Genomic DNA, 23,027 nt, shown 5'->3' on the forward strand with positions numbered 1-23,027 from the left:
CTAGCGCTGTCCTCTCAGACGTCAGGCCCAAGCTCTTCCTCCACACTATACAGAGTGCCTGTGCTACTGGCATTTTGCATTTAATTATAAATATTGAATTCCATGAGTCTGGACCCGGGCTGAGTGCAATTTCATATATTAATATGCAGTGCAAATATGCTGTCAATTTCTTTCTCAAAATCTACAGCGCTCCTAGTGATATCAGTTATATTTTCAAGGATTGGGACCCCACGCATAAAGTAATTGTCTGTATCTTCCACTTTCAGGCTGTTTATTGGGGTGCTAAACATGTCCTCATAATACTTTTTTTAGGATTTCACTAATTTCTTTGTCATTCTCTGTGTATGAACCTTCCCCTATACGAATAGGTCCAGTATTGGACCTAGTCGTACGTCGTATTCGTATGTCCTAATTCTGGACATAAAAAGATTTTTTGAAATAGTGATTAGGAAACAAATCACCAGTTACACGACACAGACCTATTCATAGAAGGAAAACAACATGTAAAAGGGAATTATGTCTGACGACCTGACATTTAGTGACCATAACCGATCAAATATAGCGGCGGCGGTCAGGACAATGATAGGATGGATTATGAGAACGTTCACATCCAGAGACCCCACAGCAATGCTAATACTATTTAAATCACTGGTACTGTCCCGTCTTGAGTACTGCTCGGTACTCACTTCCCCTTCAAGAGCGGGAGAGATCTCTGAATTAGAGAGAATATAGAGAACATATACGGCACGCATAGACACGATAACACACCAAACTATTGGGGCCGTCTCAAAGCTCTCAAAATGTACTCACTGGAAAGGAGACGAGAAAGATATCAACAATATATACATGGAAGATACCGGAGCGCCAGGTCCCAAATTTGCACAGTAGAATAACAACATACTGGAGCGAAAGATACGGAAGGAAATGCAGAATAGAACCATTTAGAAGTAGAGGAACCATTTAGATTGTTATGAGGTAGATGAGTTGGCACAGGTGCACGTGAAGGTCAGAGAGAGGTAGTAGCACAAGCCAGTGAGAGATGCACATATAGCAGGTTGTATCATAATTGGGTCGTAAGAGCTAACAGCCCCCCTGGCAACACCTGTTATTCTGACAATTACTGCCCATAATTAGCGGTGTTTGTCATGTTGATGTAAACTTGGGTCATCGTTCAATTGATTTGTTGCAGTGTTCAGGAAGATCACCCGTCATTAGCCGGTGGACTCGCAGACCTGCAGACTCGCAGACCTGCAGACTCGCAGACCTGCAGACTCGCAGACCTGCAGACTCGCAGACCTGCAGACTCGCAGACCTGCAGACTCGCAGACCTGCAGACTCGCGGGCCTGCAGACTCGCGGGCCTGCGGACTCGCGGACCTGCGGACTCGCAGACCTGCAGACTCGCAGACCTGCAGACTCGCAGACCTGCAGACTCGCAGACCTGCAGACCTGCAGACCTGCAGACTCGCAGGCCTGCGGACTCGCGGACCTGCGGACTCGCAGACCTGCAGACTCGCAGACCCGCAGACTCGCAGACCCGCAGACTCGCAGACCCGCAGACTCTCAGACCCGCAGACTCTCAGACCCGCAGACTCTCAGACCTGCAGACTCTCAGACCCGCAGACTCGCAGACCCGCAGACTCTCAGACCCGCAGATGTTTACAACATCTCGTCTCTCCACACATTTAAGTGGCTGTGTCTGCCCATTTCTCACAGTTAAGTCTGAGGTAAGCTTTTAGTTTTAAAAGCTTAGACTGCCAGAGTCCTTCACGTTCCCAATAAGCTTTCCATAACCCATGTTAAACTTGACGTTACTCACATAACTTATGTGACTAAGTGAACTCTGATTATAACTTAGTGGATATAGACTATGTTGTTCATGCTCTCTGCAGGTCATTCATGTTTGTCAGTCTGGTTTTTAAATGCATTTTTGGTACTTTTCAAAAGATATTTTTTTTTAAAGACAGGTGTTTAAACACCTTTTTTCATTTGTATTTAAAGTTTGTCAAGTTTCTTGCATATATATCTCACATTATTGATTCATATCAATAATGCCTGCATATCTCACATTATTGATTCATATCAATAATGCCTGCATATCTCACATTATTGATTCATATCAATAATGCCTGCATATCTCACATTATTGATTCATATCAATAATGCCTGCATATCTCACATTATTGATTCATATCAATAATGCCTGCATATCTCACATTATTGATTCATATCAATAATGCCTGCATATCTCACATTATTGATTCATATCAATAATGCCTGCATATCTCACATTATTGATTCATATCAATAATGCCTGCATATCTCACATTATTATTAGCATTGGATTTAAAGATTCTTGTTTAATACATATCCTTTCTTTAAGCAGGATGTGCTCAATCCCCTCATCCCATCCCTAATCCCCCCAATCCATCCCAAATCCTTATCCTGACCCCTCCTTCCAAGTGCTATATAGTCGTAATGACTTGGCACTTACCCCTAATAGTTCCCTTCCCTCCTAATGTGTTATATTTCCTATCATCCTTTGCTTGACCTTCTCTGATCTTGGTGTACTTGTGTTATATTAATGATTGTTAAATGAACAAATTCACAAGGGCCGTGACGAGGGTTCGAACCTTCGTCCGAGAGGATCCCAGACGCTGCCTTAATCGACTGAGCTACGACATGGTAAAAGAATTGGCCCTTGTGGATTTGTTCATTTGATGCGTCATGCTATTGTGATTTCTGTGTGTAATGGTTGTTATTTATTTATCCTTAACCTAATCCTACAGTTGTGTTTTGCTGTTATTGTGTTGGATAAACTTTTGTTCTTTATCTGGTATACGTTTACATTATCTTATCTTACCAGATTTAGTTTATTTTGTTATCAATGTATTCCTTCTTATTTTCTCTAGTTTATTCTGTTCATATCATGGCTTTCTGTCTGGATGAAATATTTACTCTTATCCTCCTCCCCCCTCTTTCTTAACTTTACATTCTTATCTTATCCTTACTCTCCTTCCTTATCTTTCTCCATTCTTTATTACTTTAGATTTCCTCTAATTTGTTCGATGTTACATAAACAATATTGAGAGTTTTGACGCTACATGGACCGTGTTAGAGAGTTTTGACGCTACATGGACCGTGTTAGAGAGTTTTGACGCTACATGGACCGTGTTAGAGAGTTTTGACGTTACATGGACCGTGTTAGAGAGTTTTGACGCTACATGGACCGTGTTAGAGAGTTTTGACGCTACATGGACCGTGTTAGAGAGTTTTAAACATAAAAGTGTTTAAACAATAGAAGAGTAACGTGTGAAATGTGCAGCCGTATGAAAAGTGTTCAAATTCTCGCGTGCAAAGCTGAGAAGGGGGGGGGGGGGGGGGGGGGGAAGGTGGCTGGAGTGAAGGAAGGGAAGGGGGGGGGGGAGGGAAGGTGGCTGCAGTGAGTGAAGGGGGAGGGGGGGGGAGGTGGCTGGATTGAGTGAAAGGAAGAGGAAGGGGGAGGGGGGGGGGAGGAGGCTGGATTGAGTGAAGGGAAGGGAAGGGGGAGGGAGGGGGAGGTGGCTGGAGTAGTGAAGGGAGGGGGAAGAGGAAGGGGGAAGGGGGATGGTGGAAGTGGTGGACACAGGGACTGACCAAGTTGTACTCACCTAACTGTGCTTGATCATTGATTAAAATGGTTGATAGTTACACAGATCCTCTGATTTTACATTTACTTTGTTATATTTTTTTTTATGTTTACTAATGAAACTACAAAGATGAACTAAAGCGGAGGACAGGAGCTGAAACCCGATAACTAAATTTTTCTCTACCATATATGAAATAAGTATTTTTAAAGTCTCATGAAAATCGAGTTGATAGTAACGAATTTATACCTATAAGTGTTTGGAGGCAGGCCCAAGAACTGAAGTCCGACACTATTAATTACATTATACACTCCTTACTAACATGTTACCCGAAAATAGTCTCAATCCTACCTCAATATCACCCTAAAAATGGGGAAGCTTTAGAGGGAACTTTTCCAAAATGAAGAAGTTCCTGTTAAGGCTTACCTCCTCCTACTCCAGCAGACTCTCTAACCAGCAGCCTCACAGACCTCCACACCTCCACACTCAGACCCACAGACTCGTATACAAGTATACAGACACACTAGTAAACTCAGACAAGTAGACTCACAGACCAGTAGACAAAAATACAAGTCATAGCTTCAGATCATCTGCTGAAGACATTGGAAAACTACAATCAGATATTAATAAAATTTCGACTGGGCAGCAGAAAATAACTTGATGTTTACAGTGATAAATTCCAGGTACTCGGATACGGCAGAAATGAGGACCTTAAACATAATACAGGGTACAAAACACAATCAAATCTGCCATAGTAGGAAGCAGCATGTCAAGGGTTTGGGAATAATGATGTCTGACGACCTAACGTTTAGGGAGCATAACCAAGCAAATATTGCATCAACCAGAAAAATGATTTGATGGATCCTCATTTTTGCCATACCTGAGTACCTGGAATTTATCACTGTTAAACATCATGTTATATGTTCTGCTGTCCAATCGAAAACTTTGTTAATATCTGCTTGTAGTTTTTTTATGTCTTTAGCAGAAGTAATTTTCATGCTGATTTTTGTGTCATCTGCAAAGGATGATACGAAGCTGTGATTTGTATTTTTGTCTATCTGTTATGAGAATAAGGAAAAGCAGTGGTGCAAGGATTGTACCTTGAAGTACAGAGTTTTTAACGCGCTTGGATTTATTTGATTGACTGTTACTCTTTGTGTTCGACAGGAAATTGAGTATCCAGCATCCTACTTTATCAGTTATTCCCATTGTCCTCCTTTTTTGTGCTATCACTCCATGGGCACATTTGTCGAACGCCTTTGCAAATTCTGTGTATGCAACATCTGAATTTTGCTTTTCTTCTAGAGCTTATGTGATTTTGTCATAGTGGTTGAGTAACTGTGACAGACAGGATCTTCCCGCTCTAAATCCATGTTGTCCTGGGTTGTGCAACTCATTGTTTTCCATAAAACTAGAAATTTGATTCCTAATCACTCTTTCAAAAACTTATTATGTGTGATGTTAGTGCAACTGGTCTATAATTTTTGCCAAGGCTTTACCTCCCACCTTGTGCAGAGGAGCTATATCTGCAGATTTAAGCGCATCTGGTATCTCCCCTGTATCCAGGCTCTTTCTCCGTATTACGCCGAGTGCTCGCGCTACTGGAACTTTACATTTCTTTATGAATATTGATTTCCACGAGTCAGGCCCAGGAGCTGAGTGCATGGGCATGTTGTCAATTTCTCTTTCAAAATCTTCCGAGTTCGTGTTAATATCCGTTATATTATCTGCAGCTTGAATGTCATTCATAAAGAAGCTGTCTGGGTCCTCAACTTTCATGTTGTTTATTGGTGTGCTAAACATAGCCTCATACTGGCTTCTTAGAATCTCACTAATTTCTTTGTTGTCTTCTGTGTACGTACCTTCAGTTGTAATTAACGGTCCAATACTGGTGGTGGTTTTTGATATTGATTTTGCATATGTGAAAAAATATTTTGGATTTTTCTTTATCTTTTGTATTGCTTTCTGTTCCAATTCCTTTTCCTCAGACTCGTATGATCGGTTCAACATTCTATTTCTTCGATCTCCCTTGTTGCTTTAGGCCTTGTATGGTTGCAAATATGAATGATTATATTTTTTTGTGTCACTTCTGGGACGTTTTGGTAGTTCTCCCTCCTCTCCACCCTAACCCAGGGTGTGCTACTCTGACAATGGTTTGTCCAGTTATGGACGTGATACTGGGGAGTGTGGTAGTTTCTGTGTAGTTGGGGGGTGTAGTATGTGTGCGTTTGATGATGAATTGTCGTCCGGTCTTGGGCATTTCCCCCTCTCTGTCCGTACTCCTGCCATGTTTCTGCCTGTCTGCTCCTCTCTCTGTTTCTGCTTGCCTCTAAAAAAATTCCAGGGCTATTATACTGGACTTCCTCTCTTATGTAGCGCTGTGTACCTCTCACGTGGAAATCAGGGCAATAAAGATGGTAGTATTTCCTCTCATTATCTGAGAGTTTGCATAACTTGGGGTGGAAATATCTACACTGTACCAAAACGGCATTTACACTTCCCTAACATGTTTCGGCATTTTCGGTGATGCATAAATGTGCATTCTGTGCCTCTGGTCCCATATCTTGAGGTTATCTTGAGATGATTTCGGGGCTTTTTTTTTTTAGTGTCCCCGCGGCCCGGTCCTCGACCAGGCCTCCACCCCCAGGAAGCAGCCCGTGACAGCTGACTAACACCCAGGTACCTATTTTACTGCTAGGTAACAGGGGCATAGGGTGAAAGAAACTCTGCCCATTGTTTCTCGCCGGCGCCTGGGATCGAACCCAGGACCACAGGATCACAAGTCCAGCGTGCTGTCCGCTCGGCCAACCGGCTCCCTGCACTGTCCTTTTGCATAATATCTGCAAATATTTTCATCTGTGCTTGTATTCTGATTGATTGTTCCTGCACATGCCTTGGCTACCTCTGTGTTGTTTTGTTCTAACTTTCTCGTTTCTGCATTCTTTCTCCGTATAACCTTATCTTTCTCCTTGTTGCTTTCATCTTTCTCATTTTTGTTCTCGTCTTTCATTTTTTCACTCCTTATTCATATTACCAGTTTGCTCTTCAACATTGCTTTCATTTTTGTGTTCCTCGACACAATGTCCTTCTACTTTGCTAATGTGGCTCCCTAAACTCCCAGTCCCTGGGTTGTGTTCAGTGTTCGTGGCTGTCTTTACATACTCTGCATATATTTCTGGTAGCTTTTGTGTGAATTCTAGCCTATATACTTCAGGAATGTCATTCATTAGTTTGGTGATGTTTACCCATATCCGTCTATCATTGTGACAGATCCAGTAGGTACCTTGTCTGTTTGCATATTGTGTAGGTAATCTTGTACAACTCGGGTGAAATCCTATGTTACAAATGCTACATACAATCCCTTCAACACTCTTCCGAAGTGACTTAAAACAGCTGCCACACGCCTCCATGTTGGGTTTGTGGCGTAAAGGTTGTCTGTTCCTCTTTATGTGATTTATTGTCGATTTATCCCTTGTTGACTTTAGTAATTTTACTATTTATAATATTATATGAATGTATTTATATTATATGTATGTATATATAATATGTATACAGTATATTTATAATATTATTTAGGGGGGTACCACCTCTGGGGCAATTATAGGGACCCACAGCCTCAGAGAAGGGAACACAGACCATTGAGGGAAAAACTTGCCATTTAACTCTGAATACGTAAGAGTGCTTATAATATTATATATGTTTATTTGTTCAACTTTGTGGAGGTACTTATCACATGGTGGAGAAAATGATCCTAGCGGGGTGTACAGCGGCTGGTGGTGGTGGCCCAGGTGGCGGTGGCCCAGGTGGCGGTGGCCCAGGTGGCGGTGGCCCAGGTGGTGGTGGCCCAGGTGGTGGTGGCCCAGGTGGCGGGCTGGATGCTACCCTCTGCCAGTTCCTTGATTTATAACACTGATTATTATTATTTTTTTATTTTTTTTTTAGATATATACAAGAGTTGTTACATTCTTGTAGAGCCACTAGTACGCGTAGCGTTTCGGGCAGGTCCTTAATCCTATGGTCCCTGGAATACGATCCCCGCCGCGAAGAATCGTTGTTACAACCAAGTACACATTTTACTGTTGAGTTAAACAGAGGCTACAGTTAAGGATTTGCGCCCAGTAAATCCTCCCCGGCCAGGATACGAACCCATGACAAAGTGCTCGCGGAACGCCAGGCGAGTGTCTTACCACTACACCACGGAGACTATTAAATTATTTGCCTGTATTACCCTGAGGGATTTTCTGCTTTCCTTTCCGGCTTGCAATATAGCCGGTAGAGTATTCACTTTGTTACTAATTCCTAAATCCACATTCCTGTATTACACTATATATATTGCCAGTATATTATGACTGAGGGACGTGTCATACACTGGGTAGCCTCGTGGCTGTGATGTAAACACTGCCTAGTGGAGGCGGTCGGCCGAGCGGGCAGCACGCTGAACTTGTGATCCTGTGGTCCCGGGTTCGATCCCGGACGCCGGCGAGAAACAATGGGCAGAGTTTTTCACCCTATGCCCCTGTTACCTAGCAGTAAAATAGGTACCTGGGTGTTAGTCAGCAGTCACGGGCTGCTTCCTGGGGGTGGAGGCCTGGTCGAGGACCGGGCCGGTGGGACACTAAAGCCCCGAAATCATCTCAAGATAACCTCAAGAAGATAGTGTGATGTCTCCTCTTGCCACAGTTTTACATTTACAGTTTTTCTATGTGCAATTCTCCGACACTTTCCACTTATTTATGCGTTGTGTTACACGTTCCACTTCACTGTTCAACGTATCACTGCTCGGTATATTTGATATATATCCTTATGTGCAAGAACACGTGAGCTTGGTGGCACTGGCTCCCACGTGGTCCCACGTTTACTCCTTATTTAACTCAAAGTTTCATTGTTAATTACCGAATTCCCTTTCCTACGGGTCACTGTACACTTCGTGGTCACTGTGATCAGTAATCCATGGCTGTAATACTAAAAAAAAAAGGTATATTTCAAGATTTTTAAAGCGGAGTGCAGACGACACATCTTTCCCCTCCCCTTACTCCCTCGGAACTTAGAGAGAACACATACGACATACATAGACGCAATAAACCACCTAAAGTATTGGGACCGTCTCAAAGCTCTCCAAATATACTTACTAGAAATGAGACGAGAGAGATACCAAGTAATATACACGTGGAAAATATTGGAGGGCCAAGTCCCAAATTTACACATTAAAATAACAACATGTTAAAGTGAACGGCATGGAAGGAAATGCAGAATAAAACCAGTGAAGAGCAGAGGTGCCATAGGCACAGTCAGAGAACACTGTATAAACATCAGAGGTCCGCGGTTGTTCAACATCCTCCCAGCGAGCATCAGAAATATAGCCAAAACAACTGTGGACATCTTTAAAAGAAAACTATCCAAAGAAATCTAAAAAGAAATTTATATCTAGGGAAGGAGATGGCAGGTCATATTTGTGGCTGAGCAAACACAGGTGGTGATGAGAACTAGACTGCACATGGCTTTACGTGCAGGCACGCATATGGGTGGCAAAATGTTCAGAGATCCTAGAATTAAGAGATGTAATTGACATCTTGGGAATGTACTTTGACTCTTCAATGACAATGAAGAGCCACGTGCTTAACCTAGCTCAAAAGGCAGCCAGGAAACTACGGCGCATTTCTCACCTAGACAACAAGGGATGCAAAACCTTATATGAAGCACAAGTTCGCGCCCGTCTAGAGTATGCACCACTTTCCTGCCCCCCCCCTTCCCCCCCCCAATCATTCATCAGACTGTTGGACAAAGTGGAGAGACGGGCAAGAAGGCTTATCTCTAGTCTTTACCAAGTCTGGTGGGAACGGTCTGAACATCAGAGCCTCCAACACCGTCGGGACGTTAATGATCTTACTGTTATGTACAAGGTCTACATCCTCAAAGTTCCGCACCTGGCCCAACTACGTGGACTACCAGTAGTGGCCACCCGTAGCACTAGGCTCTACACCTTCAACAGTCTCATGCTGGAAGTGCCATTCTCAAGAACATCACTCCATCAGCGATCATTCACTCCGAGGCTGACTCGCATCTGGAACTGGTTCACTCTACAGGTTGACACACGGGAGATCAGGTCAACTGATCACATGAAGGCTCTGGCACACAGTTGGCTACAGGCTCATCCTGATCCTTAAATGATTGTAAATAGATTTAATGAAGCTCATTCCAACAAAAAATCTAGGGACAGGCTTCAGATGAGCTGAGGTACGAGAACAGCTCTTACCTGCAACTCTGCTAGGCACCTCAAATGAAAAACCCTAATGAACTCTAGCCTTGGTTAAAAGAAAGAGAGAGAGAGAGAGAGGGGGATTGAGTGAGCAAGCGAGAGAGAAAAAGTGAGAGAGAAAAAGTGAGAGAGAGAGAGAGAGAAAGAGAGAGAGAGAGAGAGGGGGGGGGGGGCGAGCGAGAGAGAGAGAGAGAGGAAGAGACGTAGTAAACACAGACTGGGACAAAACACTTGACTGGTCTCCCGTAACTCTGGAAAATGTCTTGTTCGATTTGTCATGAATATTTCATTCCACTCTCAACACTGCCTGAAGAGGAGACGGGAGGCTCACTTCACCCACAGCTCTTCCACTCGTCTCCTCTACACTCTGGCACCACTCGTCTCCTCTACACTCTGGCACCACTCGTCTCCTCTACACTCTGGCACCACTCGTCTCCTCTACACTCTGGCACCACTCGTCTCCTCTACACTCTGGCACCACTCGTCTCCTCTACACTCTGGCACCACTCGTCTCCTCTACACACCTCAACAAGAGAACACACCTCACCTAAATCATGAGAATGTTAGACACTAAAGTATTAACTATAGTAGTAATAGTAGGCATTCGTCAATCCCGTGGGGTTATGGAGTTGTGCCCGGGGTGTCTAGTTGTTGTAGTCTAGTTGGATGCAGCGCCTGCAGTGGCTGTGAAGGCCAACCCGAGAATGGCAGTCCCAACTGCAGCGAGCATAGATAAACGCCGAAGCGGGTGCGTCTGACAGTGGTCTAGACCTCCTCTGAAGTCTATTATCCCCCGCCTGCCTCTTCAGTTCATTCTCGAATTGCTGGAGTCCCTTCTGCACTTTGCATCTCCAGGCAGATCTGTTTGCAGCTGCTGCCTCCCAAGTGTTGATGTCGATGTTCATCTGCTTGAGGTCGCGTTTGCAGGCATCTTTGAAACGCATCTGTGGTCTTCTGGTGGGTCTCCTTCCTGATGCTAGTTCTCCATACAAGAGGTCCTTCGGTATACGGCCATCGACCATGTGTGTGACATGTCCCAGCCATCGCGTGCGTCTTTGCTTCAGGAGAGTGAACATTGAAGGGACTCCTGTTCTCTCAAGTACAGTGTTGTTGGTGACGTGGTCTTTCCACGTGATGTCAAGGATGCGTCTCAGGTTCCGCATGTGAAAGGTATTGAGTCGTCTCTCCTGGCGAGAGCGCAGAGTCCAGGATTCTGATCCGAAAAGAAGTATACTCACCACATATGCCATGTAGACTTGTGCCTTGGTGTGCACTGTCAGTTTGGCATTTTCCCAAATGCGCTTTGTGAGCCTGGCCAGTGTTGTTGCGGCCTTTCCGATATGCCTGTTGAGCTCAGTGTCCAGGGTAAAGGTGTCTGAGATTGTGGAGCCCAGGTACACAAACTCGTGAACTGCCTCCAGCACATAGACTGCTATGTTTATACAGGTAAGCTCATTGACGTCTTGTCCCATCACCTGTGTCTGAGACAGGCTGATAGGCCGAATGTGGAACAGGCTGCGGCAAAGCGGTTGAGTAGCTGCTGCAGGCCTTCTGCTGTGTGTGTGTGTGGTGATCGCTGCGTCGTCGGCGAAAAGAAAATCCCTGAGGATTCACATCTGTACTTTCGTCTTTGCTCGGAGTCTGGATAGATTGTAGAGCTTTCCATCAGATCTTGTACTGAGATAGATGCCTTCTATGGTTGTTCCAAAGGCATGCTTTACGAGGATCGCGAAGAAGCTGCCGAACAGGTTTGGAGCAAGAACACACCCCTGTTTAACACCACTGTTAATGTTGAATGGTTCAGAAGTTGAGCAGTCGTACACGACACTTCCCTTCATGTCCTTGTGGAACGATTGTATCATGCTGAGTAGTGTGGGTGGGTAGCCAATTTTGGCCAAGATCTTGAAGAGTCCGTCCCTACTCACGAGGTCGAAGGCCTTTGTAAGGTCAATGAAGGCAATGTACAAGGCTTTCCTCTGCTTCCTGTACTTTTCTTGAAGCTGTCTCAGGGAGAACACCATGTCAGTGGTCGACCTCTCTACTCGGAAACCACACTGTGACTAGGGAGCCGGTCGGCCGAGCGCACAGCACGCTGAACTTGTGATCCTGTAGTCCCAGGTTTGATCCCGGGCGCTGGCGAGAAACAGTGGGCAGAGTTTATTTCACCCTATGCCCCTGTTACCGAGCAGTAAAATAGTTACCTGGGTGTTAGTCAGCTGTCACGGGCTGCTTTCTGGTGGTGGAGGCCTGGTCGAGGACCGGGCCGCGGGGATACTAAAAGCCCCGAAATCATCTCAAGATAACCTCAAGATACCCTAGGGGTACATTCTTTCGGCAAGAATCTGAAGCCTGACCAAGACGACCCTGGCAGAGAGTTTGCCGACGACGCTGAGGAGGGAGATGCCGCGATAGTTGTTGACATCGCTTCTGTCACCTTTATTTTTGTAGAGAGTGATGATGTTCTCATGTCTTGTGGCACCGAGCCCTCCCTCCAGCACTGGCACAGGAGTTCATGATGCTCAGTTTTTTAAGTGTTCCACGAGCGCACTTGAGAACTTCAGGCGGAATCCCGTCGTCTCCTGGGGCCTTCCCTGAGGAAAGTGAATCCACTGCTTTCTCAACTTCTTCCAGTCGGTTCAAGGTCAAGTTCTTCCATGATTGGCAGTCATTCAATTGCATCTAAAGCCTCTACGCTGATCAAGTTCTCTCTGGAGCAGAGTTCGGAGTAATGTTCCACCCAGCGATTCATCTATTGATCGCGGTCTTTAATGATCTCTCCAGTGGCTGACTTCAGAGGAGCCGTCCTGTTTTGTGTAGGGCCTGTTGCCTGTTTGATCCCTTTTTACATGCCTCTTAATTTGCCGACAGTGGCCGCAGTCTGGATGTTGGAACAGAGTTAGAGCCAGTAATTGTTAGCACAACGCCTCGCAGTTTCTTGAACTCTACTGCGGATGAGCTCTCTCATCCTACATTCTTGTAGGATGAGAGAGCTCGTCTCTTTTTCCTCTACGAGGGGTAACAGTTCCTCTGCACTGGCCTCGAACAAATCTGTTGACTTGTTCTGCCTCTTACCAAAGGTGCATATGGCAGTTTCGAAAATAGTGCCCCTGAGATGTGACCACCTCTCACTTGCGCTATTGTAGGGTGGTACAGGAAGGGCATTTACCAGCGCAGCAGTGAATTCCTCCACCTTGTGAAGGTCACGGGTCTTGTTTACATTGATGCATGGTCTTCCCTCCTTCTTTGCTCTGTGGATTTTCAGGGCTGGAACTTTACTCTGCAAACGACGAGAGTGGGGTCGGTGTCGCAATCTGCGCTCTGGAAGCTGCTGGTCAGTTTGACATTTCTCAGATTGTTACGCCCCATAAGCACGAGGTCGAGTTGGTGCCAATGCTTAGACCTGGGATGTCTCCAGGAAACCTTATGCTGTGGCTTGGTGTCGAAGAAAGAATTGGTGATGCAGAGATCATGACGGCAGCAGAACTTCAGGAAGTGCTGCCCACTCTCATTCATCTTCCCAAATCCAAACTGGCCCAGGCAAGAGCTGTGATCAGAACCAACTCTTGCATTAAAGTCTCCCAGGAGTAAGACTGGCTCTTGTTGAGGTATGTCTCTGAGAGCTAGGCCAAGGTCATCATAGAACTTGTCCTTCGCTTCGGTAGAGGTCAGTGTTGGTGCATAGGCCTTGATGAGGCTGACCATTCCTGATGCTGTATGAAGCTGAAGTTTGATGAGCCTTGCAGACCCCTCCATAGGCGGTACTATGGACCCTAACAACCTGTTCTTGATGGCAAAGCCAACGCCATGCTCCCTTACCTCTTCTGGTGGTTTGCCCTGCCAGAAGAAGGTAAAGTCCTTCTCCCGTATGCTGCCGGTCGCGGGCAGACGTGTCTCCTGCAGGGCGACTGTCCATCTGGAGCCTGCGTAGTTCATTGTTGATCACAGCTGTCTTGCGGGCGTCGTTCACTTTCAGTTGATCTTCCGAGAGACCCGGTGTCATGGTCCTTACATTCCATGTGCCCAGTTTGAGAGCTGGGTGGCTCTGTGTTTGTTTTCTTTTGCCTGGTGCATGGGTTGACGATCCGCTTATTGGATTGTGGCCTAAGCCCCACGCACCCAGTGGAGCAGGCGGACCGTGGCGGGACAGCACCTTATTGGCTGGGGGCTGCCCAGCTTGAGGCGGGTGGTAGCTGTCCTATGAAATCGGATGATTTCTCCCACTGACGGAAGCAACCCCTGGCGCCTTACTCTACGCCAATTGAGTGGTAGGCTTATCACCGGTAACAGTCGCTTCCCGTCTTGAGCCATCACCAAGGCGATGCTTGAGTGTCCTCTCCAGGGCACAGGCCTGGGCAGTAATTATGGAGGACCAGCTGTTGCCCATGCAGCAGATCCACCCTCTCCATGCCACCGATGTGATCCAAGGGAAGGGCAGACGCCGATACGCTTGGCACCAGTGTCGTCGCAGGAGTTGCCAGAATGTAGCTGTAAATAGCTGCAAACTGCCTTAGGGACTCCGACTCCGGATTTTTCCTCAGGGTTGACTTCCGAAGTCTTTCCCATGTGTGGGTTTAGCCACAAGACAACAGAGGTTTGAACTCGGGGTTTTCCTTCCCCTAGATAAGCTGCCTTTCCAGGCTAACGAGTCCCATCTGCCCGAAGCAACTGGTTTTAAGGCGCCAGAGACCCGCCTTCGCCCCTTCTCCTGTTAGTAGATGCAGTTCCGCCAGGCCTAGAGGCTAAGCCACACGTGCAGGCCAGGAGCTGGACTTGATTGTTAGAGGCTATTTGAGACGCGCGCTATCAGGGGCACTTTACAGGCTGTGGGAACTTATCTCTACAACCCTTCCCCCCGGCTATAACAACCCTTGGAACCAAAAAAGGGTTCGATCTATAGACTGTCTGGACTCCGGCGGCCGCGCCCACAACCTGGCTATGACTCCTCCTTTCAACAAAATAATCTATAAATTACCAATTAATTATTGTGGACATAATCTTGTAATTAATAATTGATGCACAGGTTTAGAGAGAGGAGACGAGTGTTCTTCTTCTTGATAATTGTTCCATTTTGTTCAAATGTTCTGTTACAATATTGTTATTCTGTTCTCCCTTCCTCTTTTCCATCCCTCAGAGGAACACTAAGAAGGTAAGTAATGATTCTTTCTCCATGCTCCCCATGTTCATGAGGCCATGCTCCTCATGCTCCTGGTCCACGCTCCTCATGCTCCTGGTCCATGCTCCTCATGTTTCCTGGTCCACGCTCCTCACGCTCCTGGTCCACGCTCCTCGTGTCTCCTGGTCCATGCTCCTCGTGTCTCCTGGTCCATGCTCCTCGTGTCTCCTGGTCCATGCTCCTCGTGTCTCCTGGTCCATGCTCCTCGTGTCTCCTGGTCCATGCTCCTCGTGTCTCCTGGTCCATGCTCCTCGTGTCTCCTGGTCCATGCTCCTCGTGCCTCCTGGTCCATGCTCCTCGTGTTAATGGTCCATGCTCCTCGTGTCTCCTGGTCCATGCTCCTCGTGTCTCCTGGTCCATGCTCCTCGTGTCTCCTGGTCCATGCTCCTCGTGTCTCCTGGTCCATGCTCCTCGTGCCTCCTGGTCCATGCTCCTCGTGCCTCCTGGTCCATGCTCCTCGTGTTAATGGTCCATGCTCATGACTTCTCATCCATGTGGGTCTGGGAGCATGTATGGGTCTGGGAGCAAGTGTGGGTCTAGGAGCAAGTGTGGGTCTAGAAGCATGTGTGGGTCTAGGAGCATGTGTGGGTCTAGAAGCATGTATGGATCTGGAACCATGTGTGGGTCTAGGAGCATGTATGGGTCTTGGAGCATGTGTGGGTCTAGGAGCATGTATGGGTCTTGGAGCATGTATGGATCTGGAACCATGTGTGGGTCTAGGAGCATGTATGGGTCTAGGAGCATGTATGGGTTTAGAAGCATGTGTGGCTGTAGGAGCATGTGTGCATCTGGGAAAATATGCTGGCTCGCAAACCTGCTGTCTAGCACACCTGTCTCATGCACCTGGTGGCTCACACACCTGCTGGCTCACACGCTCGAAGAACCCTTACTTCCCGGACAGGCCCCCAATAACTGTCGGGTCACAATGCTCCATAGCATCCCTGGTAAAAAATAACCGGTTTACTGGGGCATATCCAACAAAACATCGTAAAAACATAAAAACTACAGTTCTCTAACACAGTTACTATTTCATATTAATCTAGGTTTAATCAAAGCTCTTGAGAATTATTACCATGCACTTCACTGCACATTCTATGAACTAGCGGTCACTAAACTCCTTCCTAAGGCAGTGGTCCACTAGCTCTAGCATGCTACATATCAAGGATACAGAATGGTGGTGTTACAGTAATCAGTTAGTGGGTCAGAAATCAATATCAATCAAGATACAGCAATAGTCACTTAATGCAGGCGATGAGTCACAATAACGTGGCTGAAGTATGTTGACCAGACCACACACTAGAAATTGAAGGGACGACGACGATTGCCTGTCCCTACCTCCTCATCACAATCGACTTGAGAATGGTCCAGGACGGACCGAAACGTCGTCGTCCCTTCAATTTCTAGTGTGTGGTCTGGTCAACATAGTCACTTAATGTCCGTAGATACCCACCACACAAGTTATACAAAACTATCACCTACCACCTGTTCCACAAAAATGGTGTTCACCGGTAGTCTGATCCAACACACATCAATAAGGTTACATTCTATAGGTTATACGTGTGGGAAAAACCTGCTGGGATTGATATAAGAGGAGACTACCAGGGACTTGTACTGAACTAAATTAAAAATTTACTGTCTGCAAATTAATTCAACTAAAATCTCTAGCTAGGGTTGTAAATCCTAGATCCTCTTTTCCTAATGACAAACTGTGGGCTGTAAGGGACAGGTGGGGAGAATGACTTGTTGATAGAAGTTCCAATCCACCTGTAGACAGGGATCTCACATCAGCTTGTATTTTATACAAGGATAAGATTTAATAAATTCAGTTATCTGACTGAACACTGGCTCTGTTTAAATCAGGGATTTAAACATACATAGTCTAACCTAGTACCATAACTTAACAGCCAATATGTACTTATACTATAAACAACAAATTAAATTGTAAAAGTATAAATAAATGACCTTAAATGTAGTCTTAATACTATTAACTTAGTACTAGAAATTATATTCAATTAAATGAACTTATATGATAACTTAAAAATTAACTAAGCAAGCAATTGATAACTTAATTTATATATTCAAATATATATGCAGACATATTCAATTTATACAGTTAGCTTGACTGAATCTCTTCCAAGACTGTGGACACTTGTGAGGTTTTTACTTATTGAGGCTGAATTCTTTTCTGACAGAATGGACACTCATGAGGTTCAGTGCTTGGATAAGATTCACAGCTACACTACAATTTTAATAAACGTACCGTGAATGAGGCTTTGCCTCGCTTTTTAACCAACAGACAGATTTATAGGATATTAAAGCTACACAAGCATACAATTGGCCAATCATATACCAAATAACCTTCAATATACTTCTCTGCCAGTCGGGGTGCCTGTCTGACAAGTTTGCCAGACTGATTAACTCTCTCTTGTTGAGTTTAGGCACGATATTTTGCTACAGCGTTGCTGTATGATGATCTGGTAGCGTTGCTACGTGATTATCCTGCAGTTGCAGAAGAATGATTCGAGATAAAAGTTTATGAATGAAGGTGGAGGAAACCGTGTCACTGATCTCCACTATACACTATTTTATGTGAATGTTCTAGGATTTTCCTTGTAGATATTGTCCAGGTACTCCCCCAGTTCTAGAGAGTATTCACTGGCGATAAAAAATATTAGATAAGGTGTCCTTGAGCTGGTAATGTTCGCTAAGGATCAGTCACTTGTTCACTCATTTGTAAACAAACGCGGAGTGCCTCGAGGCATCGTCGTGGGCGCTTCTCGCCCCCCGAGAGCCTTCCCCCTCTCCCTTGAGAGGTAGCTTGCAATGAATATTGATTGATTATTTTTACAGTCTAGACTTATTATTATGATAAGATGTGATTATAATATAATTAGATATAAGATTTAAAGATTATAAGTAGTATTTGAAAGTACCACTGATTCTTATTAAGGATTTGATTTTTAATCCTACCGGATGTTGAATCAATGTTCCAATAGTTTTTTAATTAAGAAGTCCTTCTAGAAGCTTCTGGATCCTTGAGAAATCATGTACAAAGTCACGTAGGCATCAAAAGGGCCCCTGTTGCGTACGTGTTCATGGTGCCATTGTCATCCAGGATCAAGCTATAATGAATCTTTAATGATTCAAATATGATTTGATACGATTTAGATATGATTTTGATATGATTTAGATATGATATAGAAATTATACATTTCTTAGATGATTATTAGATATGGTGGGTAAAAATTTCCCACATCTTCCAGAGGGAGAGAACTGGCACAGAGTCCAATACTTAGGACAATAGTAACCATATGTATTTATTTACTCTCCATTGGATTGATAATACAAGTGCAAATTTTGCTTGCACTTTTGTGCTGCTGTCCGTTGTGGACGATTGTGTCTGTTAGGAGTCTGTGGGTCTTGTGGAGTTAGAGTGTCTTGAGGTCTCTCAGGATCTAACTGCAGCTGGCTCACTGATTCCATGTGGATGAGTTTGTCCAATGTCTTCAGGGAAGTTGTTCCTTTAGACAGGATTTTGACTATTCTCAAAATCCCCTGACTATCCGGATGGACTGAGACAACTTTACCTAATGGCCAGTCAGCCCTAGGGCCATCACTGTCTACCAAGACAATATCGCCAGGTTGGAGATTAGCTATATTATGTGGGACGTTGGCCCCATAGTGATGTTCTCGTAGAGATGTAAGATATTCTTTTGTCCAAACATCATTCCATTTTTGGATTATGCTGGACAGATGCTTATACCCCTGAACCAACTCGCTCTCACCCACATATGAGGGATCTCTGATCTCATCATCCACTAGAGATGGTACTGGAGTCAGAAGTCTTCCATACATTAGGTGGGCAGGACTTAATGGCTCATGTTGAGTAGGATCCTCAGACAAGTAAGTCAACGGCCGGTTATTCACCCTTGATTCTATTTCCGTGATTACTGTCTGGAGTTCTTGAAGATTGATTTTCTGACGGTGTAGAGATTTTCTCAAGGATCTTTTTACAGTTCCTATTAACCGTTCATAAAATCCTCCGTGCCATGGGGCTCTCGGAGGGATAAATTTCCATCTGCAATGACGCTGTTCCAGTGTGGAAGTAACTGCAGGATGGGAACAGATTTCCCGTAGACATGCTTCTCCAGCTACCAAGTTTGCTCCGTTATCTGAAATCATCAGCTTAGGGCATGATCGGCGTGCTGCGAATCTGCGGAAAGCTTGAATAAATGATTGAGCAGTCATATCGGGTGTTACCTCTAGATGTACTGCCCTGGTGGTAGCACAGGTGAACAGACAGATGTATGCCTTGATAGGTTGCTTATCTGCAGTCCCTGTTAGATATATTGCTCCTGTATAATCTACTCCTGTCGTTTCGAAAGGTTGTAGATGGACCACTCGTTCCTTTGGCAGGGGTGGTGGCCCTGGATAAGAGCAAGTTCTTGCATCGTACCTTCGGCATATCATGCAATTCTTCAAGATTGATTTGACTGACTGTCTTCCCTGAGGAATCCAGTACTGCTGTCTGATTTGTGTGAGTGTGTCTAACACTCCTCCATGTTTGATGATTTGTTGATGTGTATGCAACACAATCAACCTTGTGATCCAATGATTTTTTGGTAAAAGCCATGGATGCACGGTATCTAGATTGATATCTGCGTGTTTAAGTCTCCCTCCACAACGCAGAATGTTGTGATTTTCTTGGTCTATCCACAGACCGAGATTGTGTTTTAACTTATGTGGAAGATTTTCATAGTTATTCCCATAAGTTTCTCTCTGGGCTTGTCTTACCCAATAGATAAGTGCATCTGGAAAAGTGTATTTTATACCTTTTTTCCTGAGATATTGAAACACGTTCTGTGTTACATTGATTAATTTGATGAGCGAGGAGTAACGAGTACAATCCAAGACTGATATTTGAGCTTGCTGCCTGGTGGTAGTTATGGTTTGTGTCGTAATGACGTGTGGCTTTTGTTCAGGCCAACTACCATTCACTAACCATCGAGGCCCATGAAACCAAATATCTGCCTTTGCAAACTGTTTAAATGTCATACCTCTTGATAAGAGATCAGCTGGATTATCCTTTGTTGGTACATGCAACAATTGAAAGCCTGCGGAAATTTCTTTAATTTCCGAGACGCGATTTTTTACATATGGAGTTGGACAGTTGTCGTTTCGTACCCATTGTAAGACAGCTTCATTGTCAGACCATATGATGACATCTTTGATGTTCATGGTAGACAAGACTTGTTTGATATGCACAGCTAAGCGTGTTCCAGTTAGCAGTGCTGTTAGTTCCATCTGAGGCAAAGTCCTCTTTTTTAATGGAGCGACTCTGGCCTTAGAGGTGATAAGATATGATTGATTAGAAGTCACTAAGTAAGCACAAGCTCCAAAAGCTTTGGCTGACGAGTCTGCGAATACATGTAGTGATACTTCTTCATTTTCCTCGACTATGTGTCTTGGAAAGATTATCTTTTCAACTAAAGTTTGTTCTTGAGCTACTTCCATCCAAGCTTTTTGTAACTGGATTGGTAGTGGATCATCCCAACCAACCTTAGCTTTCCATGCTTGTTGCACCAGTAAACGCCACTTGATAGTCAAAGGATTTAGTAGACCAAGTGGGTCGAATACTTTGCTAACTTGTGAAAGCAAATCCCTTTTTGTAGTGATGTTGTAATTTACTGGCACGGATTTGATCGATATTGTGTCCGAGATTAAATCCCAATCCATACCTAACACCTTTTGTGATTCTGGTACGTGATATTCAGGGTAATCTCTTGCTATTTGATTATTCAATGTTGCATTATTAGAGGCCCAAGATTGTAGTGGCATGTTGGCACCTTGTAGCTCCTTGTTGGCCTCTTGATATAATTGTAACAGTTCAGTAGTACTGTTAACTGTCCCTTGAAAATTATCTACATATAGATTTTGACTGATTTCAGTCTTACAGGGACTTGATGATTTCTTCAGATGAGTATCTAGAGTTGCTTGCAATAGAAATGGACTGCTTGTCGCGCCGAAAAGAACTGAAGAGAATCTGAAAGTCACTACAGGACTATTGACATCTTCTGGGTTCTCTACCCATAGAAACTTAGTGAAGTCTCTATCTTCTTCCTGTAAGCCAACTCTTAGAAAGGCCTTACTTATATCTGCTGAATACGCATATTTGTTAAGTCTAAACTTCAACAGTATGTCATACAATTTCTGAGTTAGACTTGGACCTGTTTGCAAACAATCATTTAGACTGGTTCCTTGGGGTCCAGATTTAGAGCTACAATTAAAAACTATCCGTAAAGGAGTCGTTTTTGATTCTCTCATTACAGCCATGTGAGGTAAAAAATGGCCTGTTTGCTTATTGTCATGTTTCACGACTTCGATGAATTTATTCTTTAATTGTTGAGCAATAATCTCATGATAGAGTTTTAAATGCTCAGGCCTTTTTCTTAGCTTTGCTAGTTGAGATTTAAATTGACTGTAAGCCATGTGATAATTGGTAGGTAAGGTTTTATGATTGATTTTCCATGGTAGCCTTACCCAGTACTGTCCATCATAGTACTGTACAGTTTCTAAGTATTGATTATATGCACAGACATCATCAGGACTTGGTTGTTCAGGAATTATTCCTATGGCATCAAGTTCCCACAATTGAGGTACAGATTCCAATCCATCATCAATCATGTGGGGGATTTTAAGTGGTGACTGTTCTTTGCCTAGTCATGCCACTATTACAGTTTCTGTATGATGTGATTTTTCAGGAGTTGAAGGTTCAAGATCTAGTATAGGTCCTGTCATCAATATGCCTCCTGCTGATTTGAGTATATTCATACCCATAGATTCTTCTGATCCCAGAATGAATCGATGATAGTAGTCAGCTCCAATCAGGATTCCGATATCCCCTATGTAGTCAGAATCAAGTAGAGGATCTGCTAATTGGATTCCTTTTTCTTTTAGGAATTTAATTGTTGCTGTCAGACCAGTCACTTCCATTTCAGTAGGAATTTTATCAACTACTATGGCTTCTACTGTCCTTTGGGATGTACCTAGACAGACATTGAGTTTTACTACTGGAAAGGTTCTACGACCAGAATTAGTAAAAAACCCTGATATGGATGTAGATACTTGCTTTGAAGATTTAAGTTGTAAATCTTCTGCCATCTTTTTACTGATAAAGGTTTTCTGTGACCCTTGATCAAAAAAGCCTCTAGTTGGAATACAAATTCCTTGATTGCATAGTTCTAGCTGTGCAGTAGGCAATATGGCTGCTGTAACAATTTCTGTATCCAAGTCGTTGACATTGCTCATTACTGTACAGAATTGTACGGCTGTTGTGGTATTATCATCTTTGGGCTTTGCCTGAGATGCAGGTTGATTATTGGAAGTCTGTGATCTGGATTGAGTGTTAATATCACCACAGAGTGCTGTGTGATGTACACTTTTATGACAATATTGGCAGTTCTGCAATTGAGTGATACACTCACTTGTATCGTGCTTCCGTAGACAACGGATGCACCTGTTCAGAGATTTCAGTCGATCGATTCGACTGGCACGGCCTTCATAAACTGTGCATTGATAAATGGTATGTGCTTCTTGACAGAATAAACATTTTGGGGCACTTGTAGCTCCTTTTGTCTTATCTGTCTTAGGAGCTTGGTTTCCTACAGTTCTGTTAACTGTGGGGGATATAGCATAAGAGCCAACATTATTCTGTTTCCACTTTGCAGAAGAGGAGTTTTGTTGCCTTGATTTTTGACTGCCATTTTGTACATTTTTATTTTTGTCCGTGGATTCACTTTTGGGGATTTTTTCTTGAGATCTAAGTTTTCCTCGGCTTCGTAATCTTTGTACGTAAGCTCGAAGTCCATCAATGATTTGGCTTTGTGATAAGATGTTGGTGTTATAATGAGTGCATAGGCTGTCTATGACCTCATTTGGAAGTTTCCTTTGAATGATTAACTTTATAAGCCACT

The 23,027-nt window shown here is 44.2% G+C and overlaps 2 protein-coding genes across 6 annotated transcripts in view; one reads left to right on the forward strand and one right to left on the reverse strand.

Annotated features, from left to right (window-relative positions):
* LOC123772234 (uncharacterized) overlaps positions 1-23,027 on the forward strand; it is a 325,414-nt gene that overhangs the window by 60,420 nt on the left and 241,967 nt on the right. The gene's annotated exons all lie outside the window — the stretch shown is intronic.
* On the reverse strand, positions 16,620-21,738 carry LOC138355731 (uncharacterized). The gene is made up of 2 exons (XM_069311035.1): positions 17,315-21,738; positions 16,620-16,818 (listed from the first exon to the last, which is right to left on the reverse strand). The coding sequence occupies exon 1, from the start codon at positions 21,736-21,738 to the stop codon at positions 18,376-18,378; it is 3,363 nt and encodes a 1,120-aa protein (XP_069167136.1). The 3' UTR covers positions 16,620-16,818; positions 17,315-18,375.

The sequence above is a fragment of the Procambarus clarkii genome, chromosome 69, assembly GCF_040958095.1.
Source record: "Procambarus clarkii isolate CNS0578487 chromosome 69, FALCON_Pclarkii_2.0, whole genome shotgun sequence".
NCBI classification, from domain to species: Eukaryota; Metazoa; Arthropoda; class Malacostraca; order Decapoda; family Cambaridae; genus Procambarus; species Procambarus clarkii.

What these genes read in the sequence shown, in the direction of transcription:
- LOC138355731 (XM_069311035.1), bottom strand. Translation starts at nt 21,738, where the DNA reads ATGATTGATGATGGATTGGAATCTGTACCTCAATTGTGGGAACTTGAT.